This window comes from Microcaecilia unicolor, chromosome 5 (assembly GCF_901765095.1).
Source record: "Microcaecilia unicolor chromosome 5, aMicUni1.1, whole genome shotgun sequence".
Lineage (NCBI taxonomy): Eukaryota > Metazoa > Chordata > Amphibia > Gymnophiona > Siphonopidae > Microcaecilia > Microcaecilia unicolor.
The window spans coordinates 324389110-324409456 of NC_044035.1; the positions used below are offsets into that span (position 1 = coordinate 324389110).

Genomic DNA, 20347 nt, shown 5'->3' on the forward strand with positions numbered 1-20347 from the left:
CCACTGCAGTGCCCCCTAGGGTGCCCGATTGGTGTCCTGGCATGTCAGGGGGGCCAGTGCACTACGAATGCTGGCTCCTCCCATGACCAAATGGCTTGCATTGGGTCGTTTCTGAGATGGGCGTCCTCGGTTTCCATTATTGCCGAAAATCGGGGACGCCCATCTCTACAGTCAACACAAATGCAGAGTTGGGCATCCCCGACCGTATAATCGAAACGAAAGATGGACGCCCATCTCGTTTCCATTATATGGTTTGCCGCACCTCTTCACGGGGCGCCCTCGGAGATGGGCGTCCCCGTTCGATTATGCCCCTCTATGCCTCTGTTTCATAAAGACAGTATTGTCTTTACCCAATGTTCTTTTAGGAAAATACATGAAAGAGGGTGTAGCTTATGAGGTAATGGAAACAAGTACAAAATTAGATTTATCAACATTTTTAGAAATATTGCAAGATGAAATCACTCTGGGGCCCTTTAACTAAGCCACAGTAGGCCTACCGCACGCTAAAAGTGCACTACCACAGGATGAGCTGAGGAGTCTCGGTGTAGTGTTTCACTTAGCGCGCTAATCCCACACTTAAAAAATATTTTTCTTTGTATTTAGTGAACGTGTGCTTAGTTCGATGGCATTATAATGTATGTTCTTGTTCTCTTTTTTATTTTGGAGACTGTAAAAAAATCATAAATAGAATGAGGAAAATCTTTTTTTTTTTTTACAATAGCTTATCAACTAGATAGTACATTAAATCACTACTTGAAGCAGAGGTTCTTGTATGTCAGGCTGGAAGAGGCTGCTGGCCAAATACACATTTTGGGAGGGTAGGGTAGGAAGGAGGAGGGACTCCTCAATCTGGTGCTTGGGCTGGAAAGTTTGCACACCCCCAGCGTAAGAGTCAGTTTCAGCAGCAACATGGAAATGGAAATATGCTCCCACACATAAAAACCTCCCTCAAGTTTAGCATAAAGCACAATTTTATTCATTTAATCTTTGCCACTGTATGGAAAGGTGTTGTCTTAACATAGCAGCCTTTCATATAATTATACAAATAATATACATTTAATGACAATCTTGAAATTAATATTAGACTTTGCATAAAAGGCACCATGTAATTAAATGTATATCTTTAATAAAGCATAGTTATTTTACTTACAAGAGCTTTAAAGTAAAATACAAAATGTACATGTCCAGTTTAGAAGCATTTTAACTATACACATAAAGCACAGTAATTAAGGGGACGTTAGCTAAGCACCAAACCTTTGCACTTGGCAGTGTAAATGACAAATACATTTTATGGCATGACTCATTTGCCAAGTGCAACATGGTCTCAATTACCAGTGTTCAGAACAATTGGAAGCAGAAAAACAGCACCTACATGCTCAAAACATAAATATACAGAAATGTTTTTAACTTGGACTTCACACCACTATAAATTAGAAACCACCACAATTCAAAATAGTAGTAAACTGGGGGAAACAGGAAGTAGCATGGTGGATTGGCACTTGTGTTTTTGTTAATTTGATTTTTCACAATACACTGTAGATCCCATAAAACGTTGGGGTCCAAGTTATTTGATTACACTGTAAGCGAATCAGGGCCCTGTTTACCAAGCCATGCTGTAGATGCGCTAGCGGTGTTTAGCATGCGCTCAAAACGCTACCACACCTTAGGTAAACAGGGCCCTCGGTGTTACGTCATGTCTACAGTGTAATATGTAATAGCAAAAGCAAAACAAAAACAGGGTCCAACCCTTGACTGCATTATATATGATCTCACATTATATGGTGTCCACAGCATTATCTTTCTCTTCAAAATCAATATTGCATCCTGGTCCACTGTAACTTGGCTAGGGAAAATTATTTTTTTTTTTTTTGGGGGGGGGGGGGGGGGAAAGAGAGCAGTTGGGATGTAAATGTTAATCGGTGATGCACAGTTTTAACCAGTTACCAACAAAGCAGAAATAATCTGGAATTACAAACACACACATTACAGTAAAAAAAAAAAAAAATATATATATATATTTCAATTCTAATGTGCAGCAAACTGTAAACATGTTAAGTACAACTTCAGAAAAAAGTGTGACAATGTATCAAATACAGGCAACACTGGCGTCCTTAAACAGCACAAAATAGAGCCCATCGCCTTATAAACAGCAAAAAAGATGGCACAGGCTTCAAACACCTCCACTTGTTTTCCTAGGTTTAGTGTTCTACAGTTTTTGGTATCTTTAGAAAGGTGTTAAGTACATGGAAAAATGAAAACATAAAAATGTGCTTCTTACTGTCTTCAGGAAGGAATAAAGTTTACACTTTACTGATAGCTATAATATATTAGAATGGTATAATGATTTAAGAAAATACAAAAATAAGATTAATACTGTCAATCCTTTTATACCAGAAAATAGTGGGGTTTAATTTTTCCAAACATGAAATATGAAAACTTTAAATAAACTGTAACTATACAAAGAATCCTCTGTAGTCTTGATTATTAATATACATTGGATTAATATATATATAATATATACAAACACACCCCTTACTATATATATTTTTTTTTCAAATTCAAGCACCATTTGCTCTCCTGTATGAACTTTGGTTGGAAGAATATTCCTAATTCCACAGGCTGCACTAGATTAATGGCACACAATAACTCTAAATGATTATGTTAGACACAGGTCATTAAAAGAAAAGAAAAGAACACTTTTTAATTTGCTATGCCTACTTATTTTTAAAATTTTAATTACATTTTTTGAGCCAGCTCATGGTTTAATTTTAAACTGTAGTTCCTGAAATAAGACTTTATTAATCCAAGTAGTCAATCAGTTTACACTGTTACAGTTTTAAAGAGCACTATGTGGATAATGCCTTTGGCCAAATGTAGTATCAAATTGTATATTTGAAAATCATTTTCACACAGCCACATAAAACTGTTTCCTACCCTTGGGACAGCTATGATATATCGGGGTGGTTCCAGCTAGCCTATATCTACAATAAATATTGAATTATTGCAAAACTCAGTTTTGCAATTCTTTCTGCAACAGAGCTTTAACATACATAGATCTGTTCAGTCTATTAACAGCTGCCACCCCATTATATTACAAAAATTAATCACCAAAGACTGCTTGTTTAGAATACAAAGACTTTACATGTCCGTTATAAACTTAACAAGACCAGTGTTGAGCAATACTCTGACCATTACATTTGTTATTTAAAAAAGGTTAATGCATTTTAGCAAGAGATGTTCACCTATAAATCTATATGAAAAATAGCTATAAAATACAGTGTATTGTATGGTACTTTCAATCTGTTTAAAAAGATTTGTTGAAAGCCAAGGCAATTTACACATTTTAAAAGCATTTCTACATCACAGTTTCAGGTTGCATCATTATACCTAGCAACAAACATACTGGCCCTGTTTGCTCAACGCTGCAAGAAAGAGTTTAAAATCCTATATACATCAATCTCACTGGACTTCTGTATGGAAGGAATCAGAAATATTCATTCACATGTTTTATGAAACAAAAAATTACCAGAATTCAGCCCAGTAAACAAGTACAACGGATATCATACAACATTTCTAAAACAGTTTTGGCCCTGTGAGAAACCTTCCAAATCCAAACTGGAGTCAGTATTGATGCAGGTAAGATGGTCGGCGATCGTGTTTCACTGGAAAAGGTTTAAAGCCCTTACTCATTGCTTTGTGCTGGGAAGTCTGCAGCAGCTGCTGTGATGGGGGCTGATGAGCATAGCCAAAACTGGAGGAGGAGACCCCTGTAGATGGAGCACAGTCACTGGTCAAGGACCACACAGGTGACTGCAAAATTTGCATGGTGTCATTCCATTGGCTGACTGGATTAGCCATCTGGTATGGAGAGGTGCTCTGAGCTGACAGTGTGTTGGTGTGTGATGAGGAGTGCTGCCAAGGAGCCTTTGGAGGCCAGGTTTTGGTTTTATTATCCTGCCAGATAAACACCACATTTGATTATTTTTCTGTTCATCCACACTAAACTAAAAGAACATTCATTAAATTTATTCTTGATTACGTTTCTATGTTTCACAGGTCTCCCACTAAACCATCCCTCCCCCCCTTCAATCTTTTCAAAATTTTGCTGCACAAAATCTAACAATGCACATCAGGATGGTAATCCTCTCCTGTCAGAAACAGGCTTTCACCTACGACCTGTCTAGCAGAGCTCTAAGTTAAGATGATGGACAACTGGGATTTTGGGTAACCTGAGGAACCCTAGTGGCTCTAGCACTTGGAGGTTTATTCCCACAGATCCTGAGCTCCTTCCTGAGAAGGGCTCATGACCAGCCTTTTGTCTAGATAGGGAAAAACTTGCATTCCCAGCTTGCACAAATGTCCAATTATCATGGCTAGGCAATTTGTGAATACATCTGGAGCTGAAGTGAAGCCACATTTTTTAAGCCCCTGGGAGCTTTTTTCTAGGATAGCCACAGTGAAATCAAACTCAATTTATGTAATTTAATACCCAATCGGTTCACCTCTAAACTTGTTAGAGTTCTGAGCGGGCAAATGCGTAAAAAAAAAATAAAAACTTTAGAACATTTGAAAAACCTATTTAGAACAACTATCGGAATGAAACTGACAAGGCATGCATGATACTGACAGAGAAATGGAAGAAAAAGCTTATTATAAACACAATTATTCCTAATATGTTAAAATGTTATAATTATCTATCATATTTTTGATGTTTTTCTTCAATGTAAGCCACATTGAACCTCAGCTTGTTCGGGATAATGTGGGATACAAATGTCATAAATTAAAAAAAATAAAGCAATCTTCACAGTTCTGTGGAAAAGAGAAGACTGAGGGAGATACTGTATGACAAGTGATGAGAGGGAATGTGTGTGCATGCAAATTAAGGCTTCTCAAAAGCTTCCAGACTGATCTAAGCTGGAGAAGCTTCACCATGCAGGTTCTGATGGATGACATCGCTCATTTGTGAGGACTTGGTATCATATTTGTCCTTGGAACAGAACAGAGTTTAAACACAATTTTTCTATTTACTAAAAAGCTGTGACCATTGGGCCCTGGTCAATGCAACAGGCCCTGCAGATGCATAGGACATTGTTCTAGAAACTCTGAGAACTCTATTTACATTTTGCTGACTTGGCTCTGTTGGATGCCATCACCCATCTGTGAGGACTGAAAATCCTGCTTATCCTCGGAGAAACAATAAGGGAAAGGCATAGTAAAGGAAAACGTTTTGTTATGTCTTTTACAGTTTGGGATTTTAGGGAATGTGGATTGCAACACTTCGTGCATATATTATAGTTTCACATTATCACATCTCAGTCTCATGCTGTTCCTTCATATTTTGTCACCCTCCCCTCCCATCACCAATATAATCTGTTTGGGCATTACTAAATTGCAACATGGATAGCTACTTTACAACCTCTCCTTGTACCTCTAAACACCTACTATTCCAGTAATCAAACCTGTTTTGAAAAACTGGAAATGTGCCTGCATTTGTGATATGGTTTCGAGAAGTCGGCAAAAAAGACTAATCACTGATTACTACTACTACTATTTAGCATTTCTATAGCGCTACAAGGCGTACGCAGCGCTGCACAAACATAGAAGAAAGACAGTCCCTGCTCAAAGAGCTTACAATCTAATAGACAAAAAATAAGGTAAGCAAATCAAATCAATTATTGTGTACAGGAAGGAGGAGGGTAGGTGAAGGCAGGTGGTTACAAGTGGTTACGAGTCAAAAGCAATGTTAAAGAGGTGGGCTTTCAGTCTAGATTTAAAGGTGGCCAAGGATGGGGCAAGACGTAGGGGCTCAGGAAGTTTATTCCAGGCGTAGGGTGCAGCGAGACAGAAGGCGCAAAGTCTGGAGTTGGCAGTAGTGGAGAAGGGAACAGATAAGAAGGATTTATCCATGGAGCGGAGTGCACGGGAAGGGGTGTAGGGAAGGAAGAGTGTGGAGAGATACTGGGGAGCAGCAGAGTGAGTACATTTATAGGTTAGTAGAAGAAGTTTGAACAGGATGCGAAAACGGATAGGGAGCCAGTGAAGCGACTTGAGGAGAGGGGTAGTATGAGTAAAGCGACACTGGCGGAAGACGAGACGGGCAGCAGAGTTTTGAACCGACTGGAGAGGGGAGAGGTGACTAAGTGGGAGGCCAGCAAGAAGCAGATCTGATTCTTAGCATCTAGGACAGGGCTTCCCAAAGTGACCCATCCTAAAGTACACAGGCTTGTCATAGCCACATGCTTCTGTGAGGTTGGAGAGACCCTGCGGCCGTGACTATGTGTTTGTGCCCCCAAAAAGATTGGTAAGCACTGCTCTAGAGAGTATTCACATATTGCATCAGTGTAGCTGATGGTCATTCCTTCATTTTTAACTTTACCCATACATTCTTGCTCTTCTTGCAGCCTTCCAGCAGAGCCATCATATTATTCACTTCACCCACCTCTGTGACTGCTCTTAATATAAAAATATCTACAGGATACACAACATAGATCGTGTTCAACTGAAAAACAATACCTGATTCAGGTCATCTACTGTGGCAAGCAGAGGTGGTGATGGCAAAGTACTTGTCTCTTGTTCACCACTACTGTGTTTCCTGTAAAACAGAATGTTTCTATGTATAAATTCAATATGTTCTCCTGTACTATGTCAACATATATCAAAAGTAATCTCTTCAGTGCATTCTTTGTACTATCTCCCCCCCCCCCCCCCCCCCCAAGCAAAGCCCAAAATCTCTTTGGTTATCAAATGAGCTATTCTCCCTATGTAATATGAATGAATAAAAGCAGTGGTCACTACATTTTGGTAATAAATGACATGGCATGAGCATGGCCGGAGCTGAAATATGAGAATTTTGTTCATTTTCTTTAGCATCAGAAGATAAGCAAAGCAAGACGTACTATTAAGACTCTTCATTGCCTTAAGAGGTTTTCTGTTTGGTAGATAAATATATCCACCTACAGAAGTTTTAATTGCCTATTAAATCAGCTATCTGAAAAAAAAAATGTTGAGCAAACTTTAGAAAAGCCTTTGCTTCCAGATACTGAACATATTAGAACATTACAATGGATTTTTCTGAGGCAAGGATACAAACCCTCAAGAGAAATTGAAGTTGGCCCTTAATTATTATACCATAAACCTGAAGTCACAATGATATTAAATACATCAACTGCCTTGGTATTGAACTGAAAACTGCTGTGTGCTTTAACAGATTTCATCATCTCACCTTCTCTGCTTGACTGCAGCAACAAGGTCTGGCCCTGAGAACATAGAAAACAGACTGTCTCCATTTGCTGAGGATGTCTCATCACTGGAACTGGCAGAATCTCCCTGAGTACCTGACCAGCTACTGTTCATCACATCACTGCAAATCAGAAAAAGGAAATCAGTAAAAAAATACTTATTTCTACCACTTAGCTCTAGTTGCTAAGTACTAATGCATTCTAATGCTGAAGGTTGAGAAATTCCCACTCCTAATATAAAAAGCAAAGTTACTTACCTGTAGCAGATGATCTCTGTGAACGGCAGAATGCAAACATGGGTGACATTACCAACAGAGTCCAATTGGGAAGCTACTCTGATTTGTAACTACTAGAAGCTTTTGAGCCACCTCACCATTCATGCTCACTACTTCCTGCCTGCCGCAAGAGACCACCCCAGTTTAATTATTCAGCTTGAGTAGAATAAAACTCTTTGGAGAACTGGTGGGTATGTGAGGACTTATAGCCTGCTGTCCACTACAAGGTTAAGTAACTTGAGCCCAGATACACAAAACCTAACAAGCCAGCATCGTGGTTTTTATACCAGTTCTAGCAGGTTTATCGAGCAAGGAGTACAATGAGACATGCACAGAGGGGTTCTCCAAGCTCTTTTCCTATCACGGTAGAATCTAACGAAAACAGAATGCAAAGCTAATGAGCTAATTACTATACTATGTGCATGCAAAGCAATGCACAGCTGTTTTCTGACCCGATGCACAGAAGCAGTCCCTACCTTTACCGCCAAAATTTTAACAGGTGGTCAGGAGCTGCCGGTATGACAGCTGAAACAGTGGACTTGGAGCTCTTGAAGTGGCAGGCATAATCACGGGTGATTGTTTCATTGGCCCCCGCTGCTTCTCCTCTCAAGGGAGATCTTGCAACTCTATCAGGAAGTCAACATCTCGCTTGCAAATACATCCATTAACATTAGCAGGTGCACTGGCCAGTGCGATCTCTCCTCCCCCCCTCCTGGGAGGCAATGGGGAAAGCAGAGCGAAGGACCCCTCTTGCCCCATGCAGGTGTGTGCATTTCAGAGGGGTGGGGGTATCAAAAGCAGCCCAGATGGAAACAAGAGTGCTACAGAGAGGCAAAGAAAGCCATGTACAAGCGCTACTGAAACACAATGGAGGGAAGAATCAGGGAGAACTTTTTTTTTTTTTTTTTTAAAGAAACCATCCTCTCCTGACTTCTGCCCTGGATGACTGCAGCAGGGATTGAAGACTGGTCAGAATGGTGTGCAGAATGAAAGAACTGCTGGTAATTAGGGGAGAAGGCATGGGAGTGTCAGATTTCTAAACAGCCCGTGGAAACCCAAGCCAAGCTCAACAGAAAAATCTGCTCCTTCTCTGGTATTGTAGCCAGTCCACTCCTGCTGCAGGCGGCTGAAGGTAAGATTCAGCAGAAAAAAAAAAGGCTACAAACTTTTCTTTCATACACGCAGCTTGCCTGTGTGTGTGAAAGACATCTGAAGAATGCGCAGAGCAGCCACGCTAAACAACGGGCTGCTCTGCACATGCTCAGCTGGCCAACTAGCTTCCCCCCCATATCGCATGCAAATGAGCAAAAGCAACAGGAAGCTCATTTGAATGAGATTCTCTTTGGGAATCCCTCTGTATTTCCAAATCAAAATACAGAGAGATTCTTAATGGGGACCTTTCTGCATCTGGGCCTTGGTTTTCTCTTGGGACAAGCAGCATAGGAAGTCTTCAACATGAGACTCCCTAGATTAAACAAAAAAAAAAAAAAAAGGAGGGGAGGGGAGGGGGAGGAGAACAGAAATGAGGTGCCATAACTGGCAGATACCAACATTTTTTTCATGGCAAATAGTCTTTTTCCTTTGTTCTATCTTTTTCTCTTTGAAGGCTGCCTGGAACAGAAAAAGTAGATCCAAGTGGATAATTCCCAAAAGATTCTGGAGAACTGACTAGTCAAATCTACTGCTGGTTTGGAAGTCTCTCTCTAAATAGCCAGGAAGTTCTGTTCCAGTTCTGCAAAATTTCCTCCATGAAGACTGACCTCAAGTGGGATACCAAAATAGCCATAGATCTGACATTATGAGCTGTGACATGACCCTTAAGTCAAGCTGGGCATGAAGTGAAGGAAATGCAGTCTGCCAGACAACTGGATAAAATGTGTGTTATTGTTTGAATTGGAGATATTTGAAAGGGGATGTCTTTTGCCACATTGGACCAAACTCTGTACAAGAACAGAGTGCCAAAAGGGTACTATGTCAGATGAAAAGACTCTCTCTACTTAGGGAAAAAGGCAAAAGCTTGGCTTTTCTCCCAAGCCTTTAATGGAAGAAGTAACTAACCTGCTAGTCACACACACTCATAAGGACTAACATTGGCTGCACATACTGTAGTAGGACTTGCTTATCCAATCCTAGCCTGTAGCTGACATCATAAGTACTTAAGTATTGCCATACTGGGAAAGACCAAAGGTCCATCAAGCCCAGCATCCTGTTTCCAACTGTGGCCAATCCAGGCCACATATACCTGGCAAGTACAAAACATTTTATACTGCTTATCCCAGAAATAGTGGATTTTCCCCAAGTCCATTTAATAATGGTCTATGGACCTTTCCTTTAGGAAGCCGTCCAAACCTTTTTTAAACTCCGCTAAGCTAACTGCCTTTACCACATTCTCTGGCAACGAATTCCAGAGTTTAATTACACGTTCAGTGAAGAAAAAGTTTCTCCAATTTGTTTTAAATTTACTACATTGTAGCTTCATCGCATGCCCCATAGTCCTAGTATTTTTGGAAAGTGTAAACAGACGCTTCACACCTACCCGTTCAACTCCACTCATTATTTTATAGACCTCTATCATATCTCCTCTCAGCCGCCTTTTCTCCAAGCTGAAGAGCCCTAGCCGCTTTAGCCTTTCCTCATAGGGAAGTCATCCCATCGCCTTTATCATTTTCGTTGCCCTTCTCTGCACCTTTTCTAATTCAACTATATCTTTTTTGAGATGCAGTGACCAGAATTGAACACTATATTCGAGGTGTAGTCGCACCATGGAGCGATACAAAGGCATTATAACGTCCTCATTTTTGTTTTCCATTCCTTTCCTAATAATACCTAACATTCTATTTGCTTTCTCAGCTGAAGCAGCACACTCAGCAGCAGGTTTCAACGTATCATCATGCACCTTTCTGATTTTACGTGCAACTTTGTTAGTCCCTTTATTTTCTAACTAACTCATGATATTCTCTATCATCTGTCTACACGTTCTACCTCTGCTTACACCCTATGCTATTATTGTGCATTGTGATGTCACCAAGTAAATCTATGTCATAATATGTACTGTTATGAATATTTTTTTCTGCTGAAATTGTTCACTACCTATGTCTAAATTGTTCTTTACGGGACACCACCTTGGGTGAATTTCTTCAAAAAGGTGGTAAATAAGTCCGAAAAAAGAAGAAGGAAGATGATATCTCACAGACTGCGAGTGCCCAACAAGGTCCATTGAGCTTGACTCATTTTGAAACATGCCAGGGGTATTGTGTGTAATGTTTGAGGCCATGTGGCCCAATATCCTCAACATACTGATGTCTTCTGACTTCTTTGATTTCTACTACTATAGACACTTGATTGGTGATTCTTTGTTGCAGCAAAAAGGTTTTTACTTAAGTCATGTCTAGCAGAGCTCCTATGAATTGCAGTTGTGGTGACTGGCTTAGCTGAGATCTGGGGTAATTTATGATGAAAAAGATATAGCTGAATTAGAAAAGGTTCAAAAAAGGGTGACCAAAATGATAGAGGATGGAACTCATCTCATATGAGGAAAAGCTTAGGAGATTAGGACTCTTCAGCTTGGAAAAAAGATGGCTGAGGGGGATACGATAGAGGTACACAAAATCCTGTGGTGTAGAATGGGTAAAAAATGAATCATATTTTTACTCTTTCAAAAAGTACAAAGAGTAGCAGACACTCAATGAAGTTACATTGTAATACTTTTAAAATGAGTAGGAGGAAATATTTTTTCCACTCAATGAATACTAAGTTCTGAAACTTTATTATTTGGGATTCTGCGAGGTACTTGTGACCTGGATTGGCCACTGTTGGAAACAGGACACTGGGCTACATGGACCATTGGTTTGACCCAGTATGGCTATTCTTATATTACCATAGGAACTCCAGCACCAGGATGGTTATGCATATCAATCCTTCTGCCTTTTCCCAAGATACGCTCTTGAGTAATTATTTGTCCAATAGGGAAACAGATGCATCCCAAGCCTGCACAGATATGCTACTACAACCACAATATTTTGTGAATACCTGAGGGCTGGCCAGTAGCCAATAGGTAGTACTGGTAATGGTGTTTCCATATAACTAATTTGAGATACTTCCTGTAACTGGGATTATTTCTATGCGAGTATAAAAGGTCCACTAAAACCCACTTGGCAAAGTGAGCAGGGAGACTAGAACAGCCAACGTTTTGAACATCCTGTTGAAGCCTTCAATTTAAAACAGGGCTTGACAAATCCTGTGCACCAGGTTGCCATGGCACCTAGAAATTGCACCCTACTATCTAGGATTTCATGCTTCCAAATAATTTTCTTTTGCAGAGCTTCCACAGAAACAGTGCATCCTCTCATTTCTTCACTAAGATTCAGTTCTCTGTACACTTGGGAAGTCTCAGTATTTCAAGTCTTGCTGACTTGAAACCACGAGACCAGCCTGAACATCATAGCTCAAGATTACAGTGAACCAAACTGTGGTGCAAAGTGAGAGACACGTGGTTTCTGAGGAAGCGCTGCAAAATAGTAAGGCAAGAACAATAGGTGGTAGACTCCCAAGTTTCCTAGGGGTTGGTAATGAGGAAGAGGGAGACTTCATGAAGACTGTGTGTGTGTGTGTGGGGGGGGGGGGTAATATGAGGAAGACAGAGATTGCGATGAAGACTATGAGGGGGGATGTGGTATGAGGAAGGAGAGAGTCTGCTAGAAGGCTGGCAGGAAGTGGTATAAGGAAGGAGAGAGACTGTGTGAAACCTGGCGGGGAGGATGGTATAAGAAAAGAGACAAACTGCATAAGGCTGGTGGGGCGGGAAGGAGAGAGAACGAGAGAGAAAGACAGACAGACTGGGTGAAGGCTGTAGCATGGGAGGGGAATGAAAGGAGACTGGTGGGGCTCTAGCCATGTTGCTATGTTAAACCAAGAGACAACTGTCTCTCTGTTTCACCTATCAAGGGGTGCTGTCATATGCTGACAGCATGCTTTAGGAAGGGAGACAGTTTCTGTCAATGATTTACAGAAGTACCTTACAATATTGATTTAAACAGCCTTAGTAAATCAGTTTCTAAATGAGCAACTACTGTCTGGGTGGGGATCCCCCCCCCTAAAAAACAACTTTACTGGAGACAATATTGGAGGGGTGGGGAAGGAGACGAGAGAAGACTCAGCTTCTGGCACTTGGGCTGGCTCCTAGATTTAATGAAAAATTGTAAAAGCCTGAATTAAAAAAGGTTTATCATCCATGTTCTATATCCATTACCAATTGTATCTTTACTCTGAAATGGCATAAGTCATGACAGAAAATTGTAAGCCACATTGAGCCTGCAAACAGGTGGGAAAATGTGGGATACAAATGAAATAAATAAAATAAGTGAAAAAGATCACCTGCTGCTGTACAGCCATCCCTCTCTTTCCTCCTTATGCTTCAAGTAATGCAAATCAGGATGCAAAACAAACTATTCTCACAAAGGAACAAGTCTTTCATTATTAGCTACAACAGGTAGGTGGTCATTTTTTGTGGTGGCTAGTATTATGAACGTGTACATATCAAAACCATTTCCTTTTGTGTCTTAGCTGTTAATATTCACTCTTCCACTATTCCTTGTTATGTATTATAATTGTAACCCAGGCCTCCTTTTGTACTGTCCTTTCTTACCCTTTATATACTTTTTGATTATAAACTGCTTACTTAGCTATACGAGGTATATTAAATAACTGTAGAATGTGAAATCTACCACAACTGGGCCCAAGTACAGTGTACAGTACACAGTACATGCAGAGTTCAGACTTACATCTGATGATTTATCTTTTATGATGCTTACATATTAGTAAAGCTGTCTAGCTGATGGCAGATTTGTATAGGAGACTAGAGCTCAAGTTTCCATTCAGATGAGTATTGGAGCACACCACCACCAATGAGTTTAGAATCACAAAGGTAAGCACCATCAAACATATAAATGGCGAGTGACCGTACTCACTCGCAAATGCGCAGTAGAGACTTCCCTCTCTGTCCCGCCCCCGCGTCAATACGTGATGACAGGGGCAGGACAGAGAGGGAAACTGTGTGAAGCCGCCGACGTCGCTACCGCTCCTCCCCCCCTCCACTCGGCCCAAGCCCTCTCTTCGGTATTGAACTTACATCGGCAAAATGCAGCACACAGAACAGCTGAGCTCCCGTCGCCCTTTCTTCCCTGCCTGTGACCCGCCCTCGCCGACGTTACGTCACATGAGGGCGGGACACAGGCAGAGAAGAAAGGCCGACGGGAGCTCAGCTGATCTGTGTGCTGCCTGCATTTCGCCCATGTAAGTTCAATACCGAAGAGAGGGTCCGGGCGCCTTGCCAAAACCCCATACTAGCCCGTTTTAACGGGCTCAACGGCTAGTACTAGTATAAAAGGACTACTTAAAGCTATTAACCATCAGCTAGTTGAGCATCCTGACACCCACAGTAGTTAAAGAAGGTGTAGTCAGAGGACAGAAATGAGGTTCTGAAAGAGAAGGAAAGTACAGTATCTAAATCTTGCATGGAACTATCCAATAGCACATTTTCTTACCCTTCTGTGAAATATTCTGGAAACGGCCATGCTCTGTGTGGGTCATCAGGAACAGGCCAGTTGCTCCTTGTGTTGCTTGGGCGACGAATATGCTGTGCTTGCCGTTTCTGTTGCATAGCTTGGCTGACCCCAGCTACATACCGAGCAAATTCTGGGTCCGAGCCAACTAGATATTAAAAAAAAAAAAAAAAAAAAAAAAAGTTGACAGTCGGTTGCTGACACATTTGGATATTTCTAACATAATTATCCCTTAATTCAATCCTATAAGCTTGAGAGCCTGCTATAGACAGAGAAAAAACAAATATGACCAGTTAGCAGTTGATAAGGTCAGTCAATATGAAATCCAGTATTGATTTCACTCCCTGAGATGGCTACTTAAACCCAGGCTCTGCATGGCCCATAGAGCCTAAGTCCAGGACCAGGCACCCTACCATGACTAAGAGTAGTAGTAACCTGAAACAGTGTGTGCTCTTCCACTCCCAATAACATCTGGAGCAGATGATGACCCACAAGAAAGTGGTGGATTTGAAAACTTATACTTATTCTGGTGGTGGTTTTGGCTAGGGAGAGGCATCCAAAATGGCAGCAATGGGCATGAGAACTAATAGTTTATCTGCTATAGACCACAGTGGCAATGGCAGGTAGATTGCCAAAACAAATGAGTGCGCTAACTTCTGAGGCAAGATATGGTAGTGGTTTCAAGAACTCCAAAGACTTGGCTGGAATAAAGAGTGAAATCGGGGTGGGGGTGGGGGTGGGGGGGGGGGGGAGAGTCTGCAGAGCTGAATGACAGTCTGAATAGCAGAGATGAAAGTGTGTCTGGAGGTGTATAAGGAGGAGGATCAAGTCCACACATAACCAGCAGCAAGGTAAAAAAAAATGTGAGGTAAGGAGTCAAACAAAGATAATCCAATTCAACCAGTCTTTAATAAATGAATCCCATATTCATCAACTAAGGTCTGTGGCACAATAGCAAAGAACTCGACACTGCTGTGTTTTAGCACCAATGCCTGTATCAGGAATCACAAAGTTCTTTAATTCATGTGTCACTAACAAACCGTTGATGAATGTTTAGAAACAGCAGAACCTGACAGCTGACCAAGAAAAGAAGAAACCAAATAAAAAGCTGTAAAAATGTGTCTTCTTTTGTCAAATTAGATTGCGGAAACAAATGAGAGTGCCAACTTCTGAGGTGAGATGGTAAAATTATGTATAATCATACCTGATAATTTTCTTTCCATTAATCATAGCTGATCAATCCATAGACTGGTGGGTTGTGTCCATCTACCAGCAGGTGGAGATAGAGAGCAAACTTTTGCCTCCCTATATGTGGTCATGTGCTGCCGGAAACTCCTCAGTATGTCGATATCAAAGCTCCATCTGCAGGACTCAGCACTTAGAGAATTACACCCACAAAGGGACACTCTGCCCAGCTCACCACCGCCGAAACGGGGGAGGGGAATTAACCCAGCTCATCCCCACACAAGTGGGGGAGGGGAATTAACCCAGCTCATCCCCACACAAGTGGGGGAGGGGAATCCGTCCAGCTCATCCCCGTGGAGCGGGGGAGGGACACCACACCCGCCGATGCGGGGGGGATCTGGCTTATCCTGCAACCGCAACCGCGGGAGGAGCTGACTGACCCTAGCACCGCCGAAGCGGGAGGGGTACAAAACTGCCCTACAACCGCACGAAGCGGGAGGGAGTGCCGGCAGAATTTATGTCTCAATCCAGCCCCGTAAAACGGAGGGGAGAGGAATGCAGCAGCTCACTGTAACACAAACTCGTCTCAACTCTTGAAGAATCCAAGTGAAAAAACTTGAACCCGAAGTCCTCCTGAAGTAACTGAAGACTAAACTTGAACCTGAAATGCAACCAGAATAGAAACCATACAGATATCTGGGCGGGGCTATGGATTGATCAGCTATGATTAATGGAAAGAAAATTATCAGGTATGATTATACATAATTTTACCTTCCATATCATCAAGCTGATCAATCCATAGACTGGTGGGATGTACCGAAGCAGTACTCACCCAGGGCGGGACATAGAAATCCCTGAACTCAACACTGAAGCTCCACACCGGGCCTCCGCCCGTGCCGCCACAGTCAAGCGGTAATGCTTGGAGAATGTATGGGCCGATGCCCAAGTTGCCGCCTTGCATATCTCTTCCAAGGAGACGGACCCGGCCTCTGCCATCGAGGCCGCCTGAGCTCTAGTGGAGTGAGCCTTCAGCTGGATAGGCGGCACCTTCCCCGCGGCCACATAAGCCGCGGCAATGACTTCCTTGACCCATCTTGCCACTGGAGGCTTAGCAGCCTGCAGACCCTTACGAGGACCTGCCAACAGGACAAACAAATGATCCGATTTCCGGAAATCATTGGTCACTTCCAAGTATCTGATGATGACTCGTCTCACATCCAGATATTTAAGAGCAGAGTACTCCTCTGGGTAGTCCTCCCTACGAAAGGGAAGGGAGACAGAGCTGCTGATTCACATGGAAGCGAGAAACAATCTTGGGCAGGAAGGAAGGCACTGTGCGAATAGTCACTCCTGCCTCAGTGAACTGCAGAAAAGACTCTCGACATGAGAGTGCCTGGAGCTCGGAAACTCTTCTGGCTGAAGTGATAGCCACCAAAAAGACTGCTTTCAACGTCAGGTCTTTCAGAGATGCCCTCAACAAGGGTTCAAAAGGCGGCTTCTGTAATGCACTGAGCACCAGGTTAACATTCCACGCAGGCACCATTGAGTGCAGAGGAGGGCGCAGGTGCTTACCTCCCTTGAGAAAACGCACCACATCTGGCTACGAAGCCAGGGAAGCACCCTTCAGGCGGCCCCTGAAGCAAGCCAGGGCCGCTACCTGGACTTAAAGGGAACTGAGCGACAGGCCTTTCTCCAGACCTTCTTGCAGGAATGCCAACAGTGGAGAAATTGGAGCAGTGAATGAAGAAAATGAGCCTGCTTCGCCACGCTGCAAAGGTACGCCAAACCCTGGCGTAAGCAGTAAAAGTAGAGCGCTTCCTCGCTCTCAGCATAGTGGCGATGACCTTGTCTGAGAAGTCCTTCTTCCTCAGACGCTGCCGCTCAATAGCCAGGCCGTAAGCCCAAAGGGGGAGGGATCCTCCATCACCACGGGACCCTGATGTAACAGACCCTGCTCCACTGGCAGCCCCACCAGGATTATCCGGCCCGGATGCTTTGCCAATCGGTCTAGCACCCTGCCCAACATGGGCCAGGGCGGGAACACATACAGAAACTCTTGTGTTGGCCACTGTTAGAGGAGAGCATCTACTCCCAGAGATCGAGGGTCCCGTCCTCTGCTGAAAAAGCGCGGCACTTGGCAACTGGCCGAAGACGCCAATAGATCTAGGCTCGGCTGGCCCCAGCGCTTCGTGATATCCAAGAACGCCTGAGCCGATAACTGCCACTCTCCGGGATCCAAGGTATGGCGACTGAGAAGTCCGCCTTGACATTTGACCACCACCTGCTGAGATAGAGAACATACTGAGGAGTTTCCGGCAGCACATGACCACATATAGGGAGGCAAAAGTTTGCTCTCTATCTCCACCTGCTGGTAGATGGACACAACCCACCAGTCTATGGATTGATCAGCTTGATGATATGGAAACGGTAGTTATTTCAAGAACTCCAAAGACTTGACTGGTGTAAAGAGTGAAATTGGGGGGGGGGGGGGGGGGGGGGGGGGACGTTGCAAAGCTGCACAGCAGCCTGAATGGCAGAGATGGAAAGGTGTCTGGAGGACCATGTGGAACAGCTTGGAGACCTTGAGAAACTGTTTTATGCGCTGCAGCAGAGGTACAGAGAATAGATCATGGCACGTTTCCAAACCAGCTGGAGAATACAGGGTGTTTCCAAACCAGAATCTGCTGAGAGCTATGTACAGGTGGTGGAGCAAATCACTAAAATTGTCTTACACACCAAAGTAGACAAGGAGATCTTCCCCCCCCCCTTTTTAAAACAGAGGATGCACCAGCTCTGGCCTCCACCTATCAAGACACACCATGGGATATAGTTGTGTGCTTCCAAGATTATCAGGTAAAGGAGAAATCTTATGGCTAAAGTTGGTAACTGGGACACGTGCTCTGGCAAAATTCTAAGGTGGAAGTGTTCTTGGGCTTGGCACCTGTGATTTTGCAGAAGCGCAGGGAACTCAACCATATCAAAGACAACTTGAGGCAGGAGAAGATCTGATATTACTGGATCTTCCCTTCTGGACTGAGCTTTATGGTCAAGGGGAAGGCAGCTTGAGTGTACAGAAGGGAGGTAGTGTGAGGCGCTAGCCTCTGGTGAACGGCTTCTTCACCCTCAACAATTCTTGAAATAGCTTTGCGCTATAAGAGGTCAGATGACTTTTGTTCTACATTTATGATGTCCTTCACCCACACCTAATATATATAAAATATTCAATATATAGTTGAACCTTATTTCTATGGTGTTATAGCCATCTGACTTACCCTTTTTTATGTTTGTGGTTTTACGTATTGGGGAGGTCTTTTCTTTTTTTTGCCCTTTTTTGATTTCATATCCAAGGAAACAGGACCAAACGTTTTTCACTCACTCCCATATTGGCTATTTTCTGCTAGATAACATAGTAACATAGTAGATGATGGCAGAAAAAGACCTGCACGGTCCATCCAGTCTGCCCAACAAGATAACTCACATGATTTGTACCTGTGCTCTTCAGGGCACAGACCGTATAAGTCTGCCCAGCACTATCCCCGCCTTCCAACCACCGGCTCTGGCACAGACTGTATAAGACTGCCCAGCACTATCCCCATGCTTTGGTAAAAGGAGAGGAGAGTAGATATTGAGGATCTCTTAGTTGGATCGTGCCCCGGTGTGGTTCTCTATGAAACAGGGGAAGGGAGATAGGGGTCATATTTTTTGGCGACTGTTATGGAAGATGGCAGTATAAACAGAAGAACAGGAACACTTGCAGTCTCACAAAACAACCAAACACAGCGAAGGTGATTAAAAAAACAGGATTCCAGACGATGTTCAAATTAGGAAGCTTTATTCAAAACATTCAGGACTTGACACGAGTCATCTTTCGGATTATTTAGGATAATATTCCCATGGCCACGTTAAATGAGGAAGAAAGGAGTCTCTTAGATAAAGAAATTACAGAGGGGAAGATTTGGGGGCTATTAAGGCCTTGGAGCCCTGTAAGTCCCCAGGTTTGGATGGGTTTATTGGGATTTTCTACAGAAAGCTAGAAGGGTCCCCGACACTGCCTTTGCAGAAGTTATTTAACCCAGTGTTGCATGGGGACAGTTGGTCATATATTAATGGTTTTTAAAGTTAATATGTCAAAGTCTGAAATTTTGATTATCTCATTATCTCCTCACTAGGCAGAGAGACTGTAGAATTATTTTGCTTTTAGATGAGCAAAGGATACTATACAGTATTTGGGAGTGAATGTGGCAGCAAAATTGCAAGCTCTGTATGATCTTAATTGCAGATTGCTCCTTAGGCGTTTGGATTCCGATCTTCAGGCCTGGCATGGGTGGTTGCTCTCCTGGATGGGATGAATGGAAACTGTAAAAGTGGTGACCCTCCCCAGGCTATGTTACCTTTTTCGAGTGTTGCCAGTTCTAGTACCTAATATAGTCCTCCAGTTGCTCCAACAGAAGGTGGACAGATTCATTTGGGCTCATAGACCTCTAAGGATGGTTAAGAAGGTGTTATTGGCTTCTAGGACCACAGAGGGGTTGGGAGTTCCAGATATCAAATGCTACTATATAGTAGCATCCCAACCAGGACATGCTAAGCAGCAGTCCTAGAACAGACCCCTGAGGAACCCCACTAACTACCCTTCTCCATTGTGAATATTGCCCATTTAACCCCACTCTCTGTTTCCTATCCTTCAACCAGTTTTTAATCCACAATAGGACATTTCCTCCTATCCCATGACCCTCCAATTTCTTCTGTAGCCTTTCATGAGGTACCTTGTCAAACGCCTTTTGAAAATCCAGATACACAATATCAACCGACTCCCCTTTGTCCACATGTTTGTTCACGCCTTCAAAGAATTGAAGTAAATTGGTCAGGCAAGATTTCCCCACACAAAAGCCATGCTGACTCGGTCTCAGTAATCCATGTCCTCGGATGTGCTCTGTAATTTTGTTTTTAATAATAGCCTCTACCATTTTCCCCGGCACCGACGTCAGACTCACCGGTCTATAATTTCCCGGATCTCCCCTAGCCGTCACTGACAAGGCAATCTGCTTAAATAAAGTTCTCACAAGATCATACGCAGCATTCGCCAAGT

General features: G+C 42.8%; 1 protein-coding gene across 2 annotated transcripts in view; it reads right to left on the reverse strand.

Annotated features, from left to right (window-relative positions):
• Window positions 1-1109: 1109 nt before the first annotated feature.
• KIAA0355 (KIAA0355 ortholog) overlaps window positions 1110-20347 on the reverse strand; it is a 136515-nt gene continuing 117277 nt past the window's right edge. For both annotated transcript variants that reach the window (XM_030204442.1, XM_030204443.1), the window contains exons 11-14: window positions 14056-14221; window positions 7223-7360; window positions 6514-6592; window positions 1110-3954 (exon numbers count right to left, since the gene is read on the reverse strand). In XM_030204442.1, the coding sequence (XP_030060302.1) occupies window positions 3622-3954; window positions 6514-6592; window positions 7223-7360; window positions 14056-14221 (716 nt within the window). In that variant the 3' untranslated portion in view covers window positions 1110-3621. The remainder of the gene's footprint in view (window positions 3955-6513; window positions 6593-7222; window positions 7361-14055; window positions 14222-20347) is intronic.